The sequence below is a fragment of the Aegilops tauschii genome, chromosome 5 (assembly GCF_002575655.3).
Source record: "Aegilops tauschii subsp. strangulata cultivar AL8/78 chromosome 5, Aet v6.0, whole genome shotgun sequence".
Lineage (NCBI taxonomy): Eukaryota > Viridiplantae > Streptophyta > Magnoliopsida > Poales > Poaceae > Aegilops > Aegilops tauschii.
Window position 1 is genome coordinate 455,282,205 of NC_053039.3, and position 14,859 is coordinate 455,297,063.

The window sequence follows — 14,859 nt, forward strand, 5'->3', positions numbered from 1 at the left end:
ACGTTAGGTTGCTGTACATTTGATGGAGGGTTCGATTCCTAGTTTTTACAGGTTTTTCTTCGCAATTGGGCCGGCCCGCTAGCTCCCCTTGCGAGCGCCTACAGCGCCGACTAGGAGCTCCCTCCCGTATTATGTAATATATTCTGGTATTTCCAGTTCAAAAAAAAATAGACCCATAGTACAGCCCAGGCGATTAACCCAGCCGCGTCCGGCCCAACTATATTCATATCTCCACCTGTCACGCTCAGGGCTGTGCGACTAGGGTTCAAGGCCCTCGACGTGCCAAGTCAGCCGCTTAAACAAACAGTCTCCCAGAGAGACGAAGCCACGGCCCGCGGCCTGGCCACGTGGCCCGCTCCCGGTCCAGTCTCCACGAACGCAGGAACCGACCGAGCGAATCCTCCTCTTCCTTCTCCTCTTTGCCCCCCCCCCCCCCCCCCTCGCGCGCCGGGATTCTCCTCCCTCCCACCCACGGCGCCGCAAAATGGCCTCGCGCGGAGGAGCCAGCGGCGAGGAGGCGGGGGCGGAGGCGGCGAGGAGGGGCGGAGGCGTTGGGGGAGGGAGAAGGATGCGGCTGTTCTCGCCGGAGTACTACGCGCTGTGCTTCGGCGGCGGGATGCTGGCGGCCGGCGCCACCCACCTCGCCATCACCCCGCTCGACGTCCTCAAGGTCAACATGCAGGTACGCGTGCGCGCCGCCGCCGTATGATGCCCGTTGGGAACCCTGCGCGGAGGGGGAATGCCTGTGGGTTCGGTAATTAGGATTATTCTAGCCGGCGAGAGGGAGAAATGGTGCTTGCTCGAGGTCGAATTACAGCGTGCTCGATGCAGCCGAGGATTCTTCATGTGTGGACGATCTCGTGCGAGCTCTGACCTAGTATTTCAGTGTAGCAGGCCATATATAGCTTGTATAAACTTGGTAACTTTTTAGCTCCTGGCTGAAACTGCTCCCGTGGAGAGGCATAGCCACGAGGCCCATGACCAAGTTTGCCTGCTCCTGTGTCGATTTATTACTCGGCAGCGGTCGAAGAAACAGAAAGAGAATCAGAAGCCGGGGGATCATGTCGGATTGGACACGAACAAGTGTATTGTAGACAGGTCCCTTTGTTGATCTAAATAACAGGGCCCTTATGTGTATCTTGTGTAGAGACCTGTATAATAGTGCTACGTCCACAACAATTAATGCCTTGCGGTTTTCTGCTGCCTCAGAAATGATCCTGTGAATGCATTCGGCTTTATAATTTTGTTCCTTTTATCTGTTTTTGGTCAGGTGAATCCAGTTAAGTATAACACTATATGCTCGGGACTGAGTTCTCTTGTAAGAGAAGAGGGCGCTTCGTCGCTTTGGAGAGGCTGGGGAGGGAAGCTATTCGGCTACGGCGCTCAGGGTGGCTGCAAGTTTGGCCTCTACGAGTTCTTCAAGAAGCAGTATTCTGATGCGCTGGTGGACAGCAACAGGAGCACGGTTTACTTTCTTAGCAGCGCCTCTGCTCAGATCATAGCTGATGTTGCCCTCTGCCCCTTTGAATCGGTGAAAGTCCGTGTGCAGACACAGCCCATATTTGCAAAAGGTTTGGTCGATGGCTTTCCAAGGGTGTATGCCGCTGAAGGCTTGTCTGGGTAAGCTTCCTTCGTATTGTTCTTAGGTTCATTAGATTCACTATTGGTATGCCTGGACATGCGATCTGTAGTCTTCCTGAGTTCTGAATTTATGGAAAGTGCATTTCTTGTTTATTGCAGATTTTACAGGGGGCTTTTACCGCTTTGGGGGCGAAATCTTCCATGTAATAACTCTCCCTGTTTCACATATGAATTGTTCGCAAAATCCTATTGTGCCTATTAAAGTAACTTATCAGGAAGTTATGAGTGTGTTAATTTTCCCGCTTAGAAGATAAAATCTAGTTTGATATATGTTGTAGGTATGTTCTTCTAAAAATAGTTGTAGCTATGCTTTATTAGAGTGAATTAAATCTTGCTTGGTTCCCGATTTTATCAGAGTGAATTAAAAGGTACTCCCTCTGTAAAGAAGTGTAAGACCGTTTATAGCACACGAAACACTAAAGTAGTGAGCTAAACGGTCTTGCATTTCTTTACAGAGGGAGTACTTGTTGCTTGAACTGTAAAAGGGACTCCATGAGTTAAGTGTGAGAGGCAAACACAGGTTGCATTTATATCACAATGGTGTCCACCTTTTGTTTTGCGGTGGTCATTTGTTCTACTCAGTGAGCTAGGAACAATGACAGTCAGTTTGCTTCTGATACATGGAAAGTTATCTTTATGTTATAATCGAACCTTTCCAAGTTAATTAGTCCATTAGTGCATCACATTTTTTCTGACATGTACAGGTTTATCTTATCCTAAATTTTATTTTTCCTGCAGTTTCTATGATAATGTTTTCGTCATTTGAGCATACCGTGGACTTCCTATACCAGAAAGTCATTCAAAAGAAGAAACAGGATTGTTCAACAGCACAGCAGCTTGGTGCCACATGCCTGGCTGGATATATTTCTGGTGCTGTTGGTACTGTTGTTTCAAATCCTGCAGATAACATCGTTTCTTCTCTGTACAACAAAAAGGCTAAAAACGTTATACATGTGAGGATGCGACTGTACCTATCCAGCCAACAAATTAGTTAATTTCAAGTCTTACACTCTGTTCCTTTAATAATCACATTGTATCCCTTTCAGGCTATAAAAAGCATTGGATTGCGTGGGCTGTTCACAAGAAGCCTGCCCATTCGAATTACCCTTGTAGGGCCTGTCGTGACCATGCAATGGTTCTTCTACGATACCATTAAGATATTTACTGGATTGTAAGTGTGCAATTCGATGGCTGGAATAATTTCCTTATCTTCTTATCTACATACCGTATTTTCTGTTGTTGGTAGCTCTTATCTACAGACTGTATTTTCTGTTGTACATTCTTGAAAGCTCTCTTTTGGATAGCATTGTCATGACTGTTGATCTGTTTATTTCAGGCCACCCAGTGGAGGGCTTCCTCGTGATCTGGAAAAACTTGACACGTAATATGACCTGTTCTACAAAAGTTTATCGATACATTTTTTGGTTTCTCAGAGGCACTCAGAAGTATTTTACCCACAGTTCTGAGTTCTTGATGATTATGACGAGCGTGAGTGATTTGTAGTTGTAGGGAACAGTAGCTAACTGAACCATATGAAGGATTTGTATGTTCTAGACGCATCTTAGACAACCATAAGTCCATGAACTTCAGCACCCCTTTGGCACCTATGTTACAGCCTGGTGTGTTTTCAGGATGCTTTGTAGTATCTCCATTTAAGTTTGTTATGTGAGAAAATGTCATTTTGTCGTGCATGCAAATGATCGGCTAGAGATCCATTGTAAATAATGTTGCGAAGGATGAAAACTGGTATCATAGTATTATGTTTGATGTTACTGTTCTTTATTTGTTTGTAGTGATCAAATTCCCTTGCAAGTTCTCATTTACACTATATTCAGGGGTAAGTAACACTTTGGATACTTTCATTTCTTGTATCCTGTACAAAAATACTTGTATTGTATCTGTTCAAAAAATATACTTACAGTATTCTCATCAACACAGGAACAAAATGAAGAAGAAATCATTGACAGTTTCAACTTCCTGCTACTCCCTCCTTAAAGAAATATAAGAGCGTTTAGATCACTACTTTAGGGATCTAAATGCTCTTATATTTCTTTAGAGAGGGAGTACAAGTTAAGTGCAGGAATTCAGTAAATAATTCTGAGGCGTGGAACATGAAGAAGTGTTTCAGCTGCAGAGAAACAGAGGAGCTCACCGGCAGCTAGTTGGCTGCGATCTTCACGTCCGGGTTGCGCATCGGCTTGAGCCACATGTCGGCGACCACCCTCGACGACATGCTCCAGAGCACGTCAGTCCCGACCTTCCCCGCTGCGGCCCCCGACGGCCGTCCCTTCTTGCCGGCCTTGCCGAGCCCGTAGGCGACGAGCCAGTGCGTCGCCGTCAGCCTCTGCCTCTCTCCGTCCCACACGCTACGCCGGTCGGCCGTCTTCAGCCGCATGCCGCCGACGTGCATGTTGGCCACCTTGAACCTGGTCTCGCCATCGGCGCCGGTGGCGGCCCGTCCCGCCTGGATTACCACGATGGACGGCGCGCCGACCGCCTCGTACCGACGCATGGGATCCCTCAGCTGCGCCACCACCAGCATGGTCACCGCGTCCGCGCCGGCGCACGCGCTCGCCCACTCCTCCGGTGGCACGGCGGCGTCCAGGGGGTGCCCGGCGTCCGCCGCGTCGGTGACCGGGGACACGTCGAAGGGAGCCTGCTCTTCGGCGGTGCCGGCCTGCACCTTGAGCGCTTCGATGGCCATCGTCTCTATCTTTTGCAGCGAGAACGGCAGGATTTCATCCACGGTCACCGGCGCCTCATGGGCGTTCCAGATGCCGGTAGCGATCCTCTCCTTGCGCCCGTCGCTCATCGCCGCCGACATTGTCCGTAGCAGAGAGACGGACTCGGCCGCGCTGGAGCTCGCGCCGAGCTCCTTGCTCCGCGCGCTGATGATCGCCGATGCCATGCCCTCGAAGGCGATCTGCTCAGCCGTCTTGCCGACCACCTCGTCGGTCGCGGTGAGCGCGCCCAGCTTCTCGCACAGGGCCTCGCACCCGCCGGCGCACAGTCGCTGGAACACCTCGGCGCCACCGCCGGGGAGCTTCTGGGCGCGGAGGATGAACGGCTTGGACAGCTGCATGGCCAGCTTGGGAAGCTCCTTTCTCACAACCGGGATGTCAAACGGGTTCGTCGCGGCCAGGTAGCCGCCGTCCCGGGTCTGCACGATGGGGCCGAGCCCCTTGCCGAGGTCGGAGATGTAGCAAGCCTCGTCGGCGCCGGAGCCCGGCTTCGCGCTGGACTTGAGCGATGACACCTGAGGAGCGGCCGCTGACTTGCCATTGTCCTCTCCCTGCTCCAGCAGCTGCAGGAACTCTCTGGTGACCTCCTCCTCGTCGGCCTCCAGCCCCTCCACCGCCGCCTCGTCCTCCTGCGGCTCTGCCGGCTTGTCGGCATCCTCTTCCGGCGTGTCGCCGAGCATCAGTGACTCGAGCGCCTTGATCTGATTGGTGATCGCCTCCAGCTCGTTGAGGCGCCACATGCTCGCGCTGTCGTGCACAACCTCCTTGACCACCTCATCGCCGGCCGCCGGCGTTGTGCCCTCCTCCTCCTCCTCCTCCTTATCCTTGTCTTCTTTCTTGCTGTCGGCGTTCGCTTCGTCCTTCTCTTCTTGCCCCTCCACGCCTTTGTCGACGACGTCGAAGTCGAACTCCGGGAACTCCGAGTCATCGGCTTTCGCCTCCGGCTCTGGCTCAGGCTCTCTCTTCTGCTCCTGCTTGGGCTCGGGCACCGGAGCACTAGGTCCGTCGAGCTTGAAGTCGTCGATGCCACTCAAGTCCTGCGCCGGCGTGCCCTTGGCAGGCGTAAATGACGGCTCCGATCGCGTGACCTTGGGACTCGTGATGCTAAACGACGTCTTGCTCTGCTTCCTTGCGAACAACGCCGACGAACTAGAGGAGGATGAGGCAGCAGTCTTTGTGGCCGGCTGGCTGTAGAGCCCGACGCCGCCGTCCTCCATGATCTGGAACGCGAGCGTGACGACGAGCTCGCCGCCCTTGGCCTTGCCCGCTAGCGAGAACGCCATCTGCCACTGCCGCACGCGCTCCCCTTGCTGGCTCTTCTCCGTGGACTCCTTCACGAGGGCGCTTACGTCCACCGTGCTCTGGCCGAAGTCCAGCTCCGGCGCGTCCACGGCGATCACAGACAGGAGGAACGGCCGGGGCTCGAACTTCGCCGGCGGCTTGCCTGCGCCCCCGCCGCTGCAGTAGACGTGGCAGCGGACGAAGAGCGTCTCCTCGAAGTCCGCGGCGCCCTGCTGCACGCGGGACGGCATGGTCTGCACGGCGCCCTCCCGCGACTCCTTCTTGCGCACGGCCACGGCGAGGCGGAGCCCGTCCATGGACGACGGGAGGCCCTGCGCCGCCGCCACCTCGACGGAGAAGAGGCAGCCGAGGCGGGTCATGCCGATGTGCGACAGCGCGCGCATCGGCTTCCAGCCCCATAACCCCTTCTTCTTCTCCCCGCCGCCCAGCGCCGGGGAGGCCGCGGCGGCGAAGCTCCGGCTCTTGGACGGCGCCGCGGCCCTCAGGATGCCGCGGTCGTCGTCCTCGTCGTCATCCTCCTTCTTCCCCGCCTTGCCCCTCGACCGGAACGGTGACGTCATGGAGAGGCGGCGGGTCCGCGGGCGCGCGGCCTCGGCCCGGAGCGCCTCCGCCGCTACGACATCCTCGCCGACGACGCCGCGCGGGAGGGCGAGCGACGCGTGGCGGCGGTTGCTGTGCGCCTGGTACAGCGTGCGGCTGAGCGCGTCGAGCTCCTGGAGGGTCTGGTCGCGGGGCTTGCCGTCGTCGGCCATGGCGGCGGCAACACGCGCTCGTCGACCCGGTCCCCTCGCCGGCAGCGCGCCTTCTAGCTAGCCAGCAAGCAGCTCGTGAAGGCGCACGGAGGCGAAGAGGTCACGTGGTGTAGTGTGGTGCAGCTAGCAAGAGTGTGGATAAGACGGGACAAGAAGGTGAAGTGTGTGGCGGTGGGACGGGAGGGCGTCGCCATGGCTGGCTGGCGACATCTTTGGAGGTACTCGGGAGGGGAAGGGGAGCGGGTGGCGGAGGAGGGCCGACGTACGGCCGGGCCACCGTCGATTTGAGCGCGTGGTGCTCTCCCGGTCGTTGGTTTCGCGCCAAGAAGCTAAGCTGCGGTGGGGACCAGTTCGCCAACGGATCATGTGATTGGATAAATAGCATGGATTTTAGAGGATAATGCTCTAAGCTTGTCTCTTTATTATTCTGAAACAATATATGAAAGACCAGATTGCCCCGTTCGGCACCGCCTTTTGGACCTAGTAGCATTCAGAAAATTTGAATTAGCTACTGTGGAGATGATGTGTGTCAACCACTACTGTTCTGAAGCACATTCTTGCGGCCAATATATCCTTCTAAAAAGTTCATCGAAACCAAAGTGGCAAATGAACCCCAAAGACTGCTTATGATCTCTACATGCTACAACCACAGTGCAGTGCGTTTCCAAAACAAACTTGGCAGTGCATGTGCAGCTTTGAAACTGAAGGGAGAAAAGGGAACTAGCAGCCAGACACAATGCTTGGCAGACTTTTATTACCTCAACCATCGCACAAATTAGAATAGAAGTACATGAACAGCGTGTGTTTTTATTTTCTGTTATTGCCCAAAAGAACATTTGATACATAGCTATGAACATATACTCGTGCAAGGAAAATGCTGAACAAGGCTGGCACAAAGGAGTACAAGGGCTTCAGTCCAAGCTATTTACTTAGATTTCTCTTGCTCTTCCTTGTCACCGCTTGTTTCCGCAAACCCTCGCCTTTCATCAGCAGACGCGGTGATGACGGGCATCCAGACATCGGCGGTGCTGCTCAGAAGCGATTTCACCTCTGGGTCAGATGTCATGGCAGATGATATCATCTTGTCGACATTATCGAGCCTTGCCGACAACCTGTCCAGCTCTGCGGCTATCTCTAACTGAAGAGAGAGTTGAACCAAAGCTAATGAGCCAATAAGACATAGATTCATGGAAAGGGGAATAGCAGGATGTGGTGGTAAGAGTGTTGCAGTTACCTCATCAAGTTGCTTAGGTGCCTTCTCTGGAACCTTAGTGACTTCTAGGCCCAGCGCTTCAATCTTTGCTCTCAACTCTACCTCTTCCTGGTTGCTCATTGACTCCACCTACATATATTAACAAAAGAGAATTGAAGACCTGTTAATTTATCAAGGGTCCATCACCAAAAGATAAATGCGGTATTGCCATGGAAAATATACAGGCTGAATTGTCTGAAGTAAAAAATATGCTCTGGAAACTGAGGTGAATCGTAGGAGATAATATTGATGAACTGGTATACTACAAATTATGGGACAAAGCATCCCATGCATCGCATTGCCAATATTCAGATACAGCTAGAGACAGTAAGTAGGGTAGATGCACGGACACACCAAGGTAATTATACTCAAGAGTCCATTACCACAAGACAAATGCGGTACTGCCATGTGAAATATACAAGGCTGAATTGTCTGAAGTAAGAAATATACTCAGGAAACTGAGGTGTAAGAGTAAACTAACAGTTTTCGCATAACAAATGTTCGAATCAATAGAGACAACATCAATGAACTGGTATACAGATTGGGTATGAGACATTGAGACAAAGCATCACATGCATTGCATTGCCAATATTCAGATACAGCTAGACACAGTAAGTAGGGCAGATGCACGGAGGCACGGAAACCCATAATATTCGCTAAGTTTCTGATAAAGCAATGCAAAACAGCTACCAATGATTCTGCCTATCCTATTCTGTCTTGCAAATCACCACACGATGAAACAAACATACAAACAGTGCTGATTTTCATGATTTGTGAGTGAAAACCAGGTAAACTAGTACAGGTGCTTGGGTGTTGGCGTTTTGGCCATATATCAGATACAGATAACAGCAATGTCAACGATTGTAAGCAGAATCAGACGCGTTCCCCCTCTCTAATCCCCACCAGATCCAGGAAACAAGAAACCTCGGACCGGAACAAACCGATCCTCCCGGTGGGGAAACCGGCGAGCCAGGCTCCAATCGACGGCGGGCGGGCGGCCGGACGGCGAGGAATCGAGATCGGACGCGGATCGAGACGGCGTGCGGGCGTGCGTACCTCCTGCAGAAGGTCGGTGAGGAGCTGGAAGAGCTGCGCGTCCGGCCTCCCCTCCCCCGCCATCGTGAAGCTCCTCCGATGGTTTGATTTCTCGACGGGATTCTTCTCCGGCGAGTCGTCGCTGCGTGCGCCCGGTTGGATTGGATGGATACTTCGGCTTTGGTTTTGCTTTCCCTCGAGCAAGCTTGACGTGTCGCCTGATTCGGAGTTCTGGACTGACTGGGCCAGTCCTTGTTGGGCTTGGTATTCTCTTAGCAGAATTGTTGGGCTTGGTACATCTGAGAGTAAAGTTAGATAAAAAAAAGGAGAGTAAAGTCAGATATACCATCTTAAGCCCACGAACGAATACCTCAACCTTTTTCCTTTATTGATTTTTCTTTATTTTGCTCAAAACAATATTGGATTTTCTTTATGGGATAATTGTATTTATACCCTTAGTTGTGCCCCCCTCGTCGGGATTGCCCCTAGTTCACGAAAACACGTGGTCTTGCCCAACCCACTTTGGCGTCTTGTGCTTTTGCCCTTTAACTGTTTGACCGTCACTTTGAAAACCTCATAACTAATTCATACTAAATCATAAAAATGCAAATAAGATACCAAAATGTTCAGAAAAACATCACCCGTATGTCAATGTCACTTGCATTCATGACAAAAGTGTTGGTAAGTGCCCATCCGAGTTTTAGCTCTTATCATACCACCATGAACAGTAAAATCTAAAAAAAATTAAAGAATTCAAGAAAAAGTTGGTGGCAAAGAATGGCAAATGTTTTAAGTGATTGCCAAGTTTCACGAGGGAATGACATTCGTGGAAGTCGTGGCAAAAAAGAAACAATCGGTCAAAGGGCAAAAGCACAAGACGCCAAAGTGGGTTGGGCAAGACCACGTGTTTTCAGAAACTAGTGACAATCCTGACGAGGGGGACACAACTAAAGGGTATAAATACAATTATCCATTTCTTTATCTGTACCGCAATGCATCTGGGCAAAGGGTAAATTAGGAGAAGTCCTTTATTTTTTAGAGTAAAAAATGTCCTAATGAGCTGGAAGATGAGGTTAAAGAAGTTTTTTTTGGGGGGGGGGGGGGGGGGGGGTGCGCTCAGAAGCACTATCAGAGAAGCATCTAGGATTGCCTACTGATGTGGGAAGATCTAAGAGTGGAGTCTTCAAATATTTAAAAGATAGATTGTGGAAGAGGATACAAGGATGGATTGAGCAATTGTTATCTGCAACAGGTAAAGAAGTTCTCATTAAGGCAGTTGCACAAGCACTACCTACGTATGCGATGGGCTGTTTTAAGTTACCACGGGGGTCTATGTGAACATATTAATGCATCTCTGAGGAAGTTTTGGTGGGGAGCAAAGGAAGGGAAGAGGAAGAACACTTGGATCTCGTGGACAGACACGTGTCAGCCGAAATATTTAGGAGACATGGGTTTCAGGAAGATGGGATTGTTCAATCTGGCGCCGCTAGCTAAAAGGGCTAGAGAATTATTCAAGAACCGAACTCACTTAGTTCTCAAATACTAAAGGTGGTTTATTTCCCGAACAGTGAACTCTTGCAAGCCAAGCTAGGAAACAGACCATCGCAGATTTGGAGGTCCATACTTGAAGGAAGACAGGTCCTTAAACACGAGCTGATAAGAAGAATAAGGAATCAACAAGTGTCTGGAATGAAAATTGGCTTCCAAGAGATACATTGAGACTATTAGCACCTTTACAAGGAAATCACCCAGATCTAGTAAGCGAACGGATAGATAAACCGAACAAATGTTGGAATGTGACCACTTTGGATGATCACCTACTGTTGATTGATAGGGATTCCGTATTGCAAATACCTCTCCCTACGGTGTACATGGAAGATGCATGGGGATGGAGCCTCGAAAAATCAGGGAATTTTTTCTATAAGGTCAGTTTATCGGATGTTGATTTTAACAATAAACATAAGAGAAGCTTGGCTAGAAGGGAGTTCAGGTGGGTCAGACTCAAGAAGAGAAGAGAAAGCTTGGGTAAAAATCTAGAAGTATAAGCTCCGAGGCAAGGTTAAAGTGTTTGCATGGCGCCTAGCAAGGCAGAGTTTACCAACGCATGATGTTTCGTCTCATAGGAATATGACAACCGAATCAAATTGCATGGTGTTTGTAGAAGGGTAGACTTGTGGTGCCACTCATTGCTCGAATGTTGGTTAGCCTGGTGTGTATCGTGCTACTCGACGAAGATATGTATGACCGCATCAGAAGTTGTGGGGAGAACCGTGCAAAGAACTGGTTATTCACTATGGACGAGTGGTTGAGGGAAAAAGACTGTCAAAACGATGGTTACGCTCTGGTCATTGTGGAAAGTATGGCGGGATTTGCTACAAGAATCCATCAGAGTTCATTTTCAACATGTAAAGTTCATCACAAAATTCTTAGCAGAACTCGAAGGGGTGGATGAGGGAAATGGACAGGTTACGAGAGCTGGGGGACATACTCATCAACAAGCATGGATTTCGCCTCCAGCCGGAACTACCAAAGGGAACTACGATGGTGCGGTTTCTGTCAATGAACAACGCTGTGTTGCTGCAGCTATTTTCGCAATGGCGATGGAGAGTTTATGGGAGCATCTATTACGGTAATGGTAGGAATTCAAGACCCATAATATGTTGAAGCATTGGCATGTCGGGAAGCGATGAGGTTGAAACAAGATATCCAAGTGGGAGAGGCAGTTATAGTTTCGGATTGTGCTAATGTTGTCCGGAGTATAGATGAAGCGAATAGAGGAACAAATGTGATGCTGATCATTGAAGAAGTTAGAAGATTGAAGCAGGTGATGTGAGATGTGAAGTTTCGTCATGAACGGCAGGAAAGTAATGTGGATGCTCATAACATTGCAAAAAATTATCTTGCTTAGCGCCTGGAAGGCATGTCTGGTTACTCGAACCTCCTGATTATGTAAACCTTATTGTCAGTTAATAAAAGTCAGGTGGTTTGTCTAAAAAAATGACTTTTCTTTATCGATTTTTGAAAAATAAATTGTCTATTTCTGGATGATAAAGGTCATTATATAATATACACTGTTGGACCATGCGTTCTTTGGCTTTATTTCCTCCATCCGGATATGTATGTCGGCCATGTATATTTAGGTCTTCAGTTTAGTTAACAAAATATGTGTAACATGCATAAAAATACTCAATGCCTAATACGATGAGTGAAAACCAGGTATTCCAAGAGTATAAGTCATAATTGTAATTAACATCTCGCGTCTAGCATCATCGAAGGGCGTGTGCATGTGTGTCTCCAGTGGATCTCGTAGAATTCGGTCGGTAATTGTCTCTGATGGATCTACTTGGATCAGGTCTTCGTTCGCAACATTCACTTGTCTTCAGGTTGGATCCTTCTAATCTACGCATCTCTTCATCGGTGACGGTTGTTGTTCTGATGCACTGGTCCTGTGGAGTCTTAGCACGACGACTTCCCTGCTGTCTATTACAACAAGTTTTGCTTGGCTATGGCGAAGCAGAGGCGATGACGGTAGCACGTCTTTGACTCGCTTCAGTACTTGTAGCCGTCGCTAGGTGATATACGGATTTGGATGTAATTTTTTTTATTTCTGATGTTCGTTATAGTACCATGATTGAAGATGAATAGATCGGAAGTTTTTTTAAAAAAAAAACACCTACGGGCCCCATGCAGCCCCATTACACAAATGCATATCTTAGTTCTTCCATCTCACGCATGCTGATCTCAATCTTTTCATCCCACCCATGCAAGATTAACTACCTCCTTTAGTTATATTCTATATAGGCATGCGATGGCTCATTTTGATTATTTTCATTTCAAACATAACGTTGCCATATCTCCATATGTTTTGGTCAAGGTGTAGCTCCTAAGGCCTTGTGCAATGCAAGCGCTTAGGGAAGGTGTTTAGGAAAATAAACCAGTATTTTTTAAGGACCGACGCTTATTTGTAAAGGGTAGACGTTCAATTAGGTGTCTCTTCTATAGAAATAGGCATTGGTGCTTCAAAAAATTATTTTTATTTTTTAAGGACCTCTCTAAACACCTAGCATTGTACAAGGCCTAAGGCATTCTATACCCTATGCACCTAGACGGAGGGAAGAGTATATGATTAAAAACTGTAGTGTTAAAAACGTTCTTATATTATGAAACAGAGAGAGTATTTAGCTAGTCAAACAATGGTATATAAAAACAATGAATAAAAATAGACTTGAGAATTACTAGTTTTTACTAGAGTTCAAAATAATGTTTTGCCCCTCTTATTTGGTCGGTCTCCAGCAGTCTGAGGCCAGGGCGACGATGGCCGGCTGGCAAGCTAGCTGGTCGGTTCGCTATTCGTGGTCGGTCGTGTTGATTTTTGCTGGCATTCCTCTTCCGTTCCTTGTCAAAGTCCAAATCCAGGTCGTAGTCAGCTTGATCGCCGTGTTCCTTTGTTTATTTACCAGAGAGAAAATGCAGACGTAGGTACATACGTGCAGCTAACTAACGTGCTTCTAGTGTTCTTTTACTAGTTCTGTAGTTTCCATGCCACCTTCCGTACGTTTTAGCGACCATTCAACGACCGGTCTAGCGGCGAGCGCATACCCATTCCAAGACAGCGAAAGCACTTTGCAAATAGGTGAGCCCATGGCTGCCCTCAGGCGCAAGGTAATTGAGGGCATCTTCAACGCCGTTTCCCAAAACAATCGTATAAGTTGGTATAGCTTGAACCACCGACTTAACTTAGATGACAAGCATCTCTCTTTCCATCCAGTTAGTCTGAGAGTCATAGTACGATCAACTAGGTATTGGAAATTGTCATTCTTTCTTACCCCACAGTTGCTAGAAGACCCAAGTATTTATCAAGCCTCCGTCATAATTTCCAAGGTAGAACAAACATCAACACTAGTACCTAGGATAAAAAATATATGCTTGACTTATCAACACTCACCACTTGTTCAGAAGCTGAGCAGTGAGCATTCAGAATCGTTTTCACATATTCAGCATTTTGTGCATTTGCCTTCATGAGAATAAGTGAATCATCTCTACTCCTAATGGAGCAGTTGGTAGTCCCGCTTTCAGGGTTTTTTCGTCCCACCTTCCATGGTTTTTTTGATACCTCCTCCCACCTTCGCTGGTTCTTTTTCGTAGATTTTTTTCGTCCCCTCCCCCCACTTCATCGGTTTATTTTCGCGTCACCCTCTCACACAACGAAAGAAATCTGAACAGATCAGAACTTTCCATACTGGCGCAAGTTATTTAGTAATGTAGAATCAATCACGAACAATCTCTAAATATCAAATCTAAATTAATTAACCTTACCTTAAATCACTCAATCACATTAATTAGAAAACATATTTGATTTTCAGAAAAATCGCTCAATCACATTAACTTTACCTTAACTCACGGATGGTAATCAATCTCCAAACAAAGAAAACAATACATCGAGGGAGCAGTAAATAAACTCCCTTTCTTATGACATGTATATGATCTTCCCTTCCCTCTCCGTTCTCGAGCGTTCTTGATTCTAGGCCGATGCTTGGGCTGCGTCACTGGGTCACGATGGTGCCGGAGGACAAGAACGGTGAGGCCGGGTGCCGCGGCACAGCGTTGGCTGCGGCCGGTGAAGGGGGCGAAGAAGGGCGGCTTCCCTGGCCCGGGCCGTGGCCGTGGCCCTGGGAGTTGGTGCGGTGGAAGCGGCACTTGAAGGACCCAGCGTGGGTGGCCGGCGCGCAGACGCACTTGGAAGCGGGCCCGTGGCCCGCGCCAGACGGCGCCAACGCAGACCCGGGCCACCTCCTCCCCGTATTCTTGGAGTTGTGACTGGCCGATTTACATGAAATTAATTCCCTCAGTTGTAGTGGCAAATATAATACACATAATCCATATTGTTATGCACTAGTGTGTGAAATAGATGGATTATGTGTGTGTGTTAGAGAGAGAGAGGGAGAGGGGGAGAGAGAGTGAGGAAGAGGGAGGGAGAGAGAGTGTGTATGTGAGGATTTGATGGTAAAAAAGGTCGCCAATGTCACTTGATATGTATGAGAATATTAATATTAACTCTTAAGTTAATGTGGCCCCGTTGCAACGCACGAGCGTTCTTCTAGTTAGCAAATAGAAGTTTAGTAACAGCGGGAGCTTC

General features: G+C 48.8%; 3 protein-coding genes across 3 annotated transcripts; 1 reads left to right on the top strand and 2 right to left on the bottom strand.

The window, feature by feature from the left end:
* The first annotated feature begins 333 nt into the window (after positions 1-333).
* On the top strand, positions 334-3,423 carry LOC109772284 (mitochondrial phosphate carrier protein 1, mitochondrial). The gene is made up of 6 exons (XM_020330969.4): positions 334-682; positions 1,271-1,620; positions 1,741-1,784; positions 2,380-2,594; positions 2,688-2,812; positions 2,978-3,423. Exons 1-6 carry the CDS (start codon positions 485-487, stop codon positions 3,024-3,026), a joined length of 981 nt encoding a protein of 326 aa, XP_020186558.1. The 5' UTR covers positions 334-484; the 3' UTR covers positions 3,027-3,423.
* An 80-nt stretch (positions 3,424-3,503) lies between these two features.
* Positions 3,504-6,727, bottom strand: LOC109772283 (protein PLASTID MOVEMENT IMPAIRED 1). Its single transcript, XM_020330968.4, has one exon. It carries the CDS (start codon positions 6,434-6,436, stop codon positions 3,800-3,802), a length of 2,637 nt encoding a protein of 878 aa, XP_020186557.1. The 5' UTR covers positions 6,437-6,727; the 3' UTR covers positions 3,504-3,799.
* Positions 6,728-7,146: 419 nt separating this feature from the next.
* LOC109772282 (uncharacterized) lies at positions 7,147-8,991 on the bottom strand. Its single transcript, XM_020330966.4, has 3 exons — positions 8,745-8,991; positions 7,671-7,778; positions 7,147-7,574 (listed from the first exon to the last, which is right to left on the bottom strand). The coding sequence occupies exons 1-3, from the start codon at positions 8,805-8,807 to the stop codon at positions 7,362-7,364; spliced, it is 384 nt and encodes a 127-aa protein (XP_020186555.1). The 5' UTR covers positions 8,808-8,991; the 3' UTR covers positions 7,147-7,361.
* Positions 8,992-14,859: the final 5,868 nt, after the last annotated feature.

What these genes read in the sequence shown, in the direction of transcription:
- LOC109772284 (XM_020330969.4), top strand. Translation starts at nt 485, where the DNA reads ATGGCCTCGCGCGGAGGAGCCAGCGGCGAGGAGGCGGGGGCGGAGGCG. An exon ending in TCCTCAAGGTCAACATGCAG is followed by an intron (nt 683 to 1,270) that starts GTACGCGTGCGC and finishes GTTTTTGGTCAG; the next exon opens with GTGAATCCAGTTAAGTATAA. An exon ending in AGGCTAAAAACGTTATACAT is followed by an intron (nt 2,595 to 2,687) that starts GTGAGGATGCGA and finishes TATCCCTTTCAG; the next exon opens with GCTATAAAAAGCATTGGATT.
- LOC109772283 (XM_020330968.4), bottom strand. Translation starts at nt 6,436, where the DNA reads ATGGCCGACGACGGCAAGCCCCGCGACCAGACCCTCCAGGAGCTCGAC.
- LOC109772282 (XM_020330966.4), bottom strand. Translation starts at nt 8,807, where the DNA reads ATGGCGGGGGAGGGGAGGCCGGACGCGCAGCTCTTCCAGCTCCTCACC. An exon ending in TCACCGACCTTCTGCAGGAG is followed by an intron (nt 7,779 to 8,744) that starts GTACGCACGCCC and finishes TAATATATGTAG; the next exon opens with GTGGAGTCAATGAGCAACCA. An exon ending in CACCTAAGCAACTTGATGAG is followed by an intron (nt 7,575 to 7,670) that starts GTAACTGCAACA and finishes CTCTCTCTTCAG; the next exon opens with TTAGAGATAGCCGCAGAGCT.